Source organism: Colobus angolensis, unplaced genomic scaffold (assembly GCF_000951035.1).
Source record: "Colobus angolensis palliatus isolate OR3802 unplaced genomic scaffold, Cang.pa_1.0 Scaffold381, whole genome shotgun sequence".
Taxonomy (NCBI): domain Eukaryota; kingdom Metazoa; phylum Chordata; class Mammalia; order Primates; family Cercopithecidae; genus Colobus; species Colobus angolensis.
This window is the reverse complement of record NW_012117166.1, coordinates 362,284-363,832: the sequence shown is the minus strand read 5'-3', so window position 1 is coordinate 363,832 and position 1,549 is coordinate 362,284. Positions and strand designations below refer to the sequence as shown.

The 1,549-nt window shown below is 44.0% G+C and overlaps 1 protein-coding gene across 1 annotated transcript; it reads right to left on the bottom strand.

Moving 5' to 3' along the window:
- Positions 1–244: 244 nt before the first annotated feature.
- Positions 245–1,135, bottom strand: LOC105520534 (V-type proton ATPase subunit E 1-like). The gene is given in 1 exon segment (XM_011954304.1): positions 245–1,135. A coding segment is annotated over 1 exon segment (681 nt). The 3' UTR covers positions 245–454.
- Between the last annotated feature and the right edge of the window lie 414 nt (positions 1,136–1,549).

The following is a 1,549-nucleotide window of genomic DNA, read 5'->3' as shown; positions in this document are numbered from 1 at the left end:
ACATTTACAGATGAGGGAAAACTTCTAGGCCTAAACAGGTAACAGTCAAGCGACTACTGCTGGAAGGAGTGGTGCGCCACACGCACCTTAAGCCTCAAGAGTGGGGACTGCAGGGCCCCAACACCAAACACATCACCTCTAGGCCAGATGGAGAGTGGAGACCCAGGAAGCCCATGCGACCACTATCTGCCCCTTCCCCTAGTGCTGGAGAACCAACTGGACACTGTGTTACTTTCAGATGAACTGGAGGTGGGTCCTGATCATATTACATGAAGCTTTCCACCACTGTGAACAATTAGGCAAGGCATGAGTGACAGGAGGGGCATCACTGATAAATACAGAGCAATACTGGGGCAGTAAAGAGGAAGCTACAGAGACATTCGTGTTTCTTCAAATATCAGAAGCTTCCACATCACAGCAGGAGAGCTGAGGATGAGCTCCACCTCCTGAAGGCTTAGTCCAAAAACTTCCTGTTGGCATTTGCACCAAACAAAGCTCCCCGGACTTCTGGAATCATCTGCTGGGCTATGAGATCCAGCCGGCTTTCCAGGGTGTTGGAAACCTTTATTTTACAATCCCCATTATAGGTCTCAACTCCACCAGCTGTGTCTTCAGGCAGGTAGGACTCCTGGTCAATTTGGACATCAACATCGTTTTTGGTGGCAATTTTGTACATAGGGATTGCCTTCTGCACTGCAGCCTTTACCAGAGGGAAATCTTGTTTCCTGCAATGAACAGTCATTCAGGGCTCCAGCAACTGGTACAAACCCCGGAGAACCAGTCCATCCAGCAGCACTTGGTACCTGGTTGTATCTTTTACCACCTTGCTGAATCTCTGTTTTGCTTCATTTAGTAGGTCTGTGATAAGGTCATCTCTCGCTCTGAGGACTTTGAGTCTCGCTTAATTCATCAAACTGGACATCTGAATTTTCTTCTGCTGCTCAATCTGTTTCTCTTTCTTCTCATAATATTCCATAATCTTTAGTCTTTGGGTTTGCACAAGCTGACCTTTCTCTATGTTGAACTCTTCTTCTGCCTTTGCATCTATTTCTTCTGCTTTCTCATTGGCTTCTTGTTCAATGAAAGCCATCATATGCTTTATCTGCTTTTGCACATCAGCATCGCTGAGAGTCATGGTGAGAACAATGCTAGGTCGGTGAGCAGCAGGCTCGAGTTTAGGTTTAAAGGGTGAGGGGAGATGAATGGGCAAAGGGAAGCCCTGCACAGATCTCGGTTTCCTTTCTCAGATACTTTTAATATGTTGATGAATTTCAGATATATACTTTCATTTCATGCCTCTCTTCTGAGCTCAGACATCTCTAACTTAGCTATGTCCAAAATGGAACTTTCGGTCTTTCATTCTGATTTTGACACTGCTCCAGTCTTTCCTAACTAGGGATAGGCACCTTGGCATACCAGACACTTGGAGTCATTAAGTTTCTTTTTTTTTTATTTTTTAATTTTTTTTTTTTTTTTAACCATTTTTTTTTTTTTTTTTTTTTTCTTTTTCTTCTTTTAGATAGGGTCTTGCTGTCTTTCCCAGGCTGGT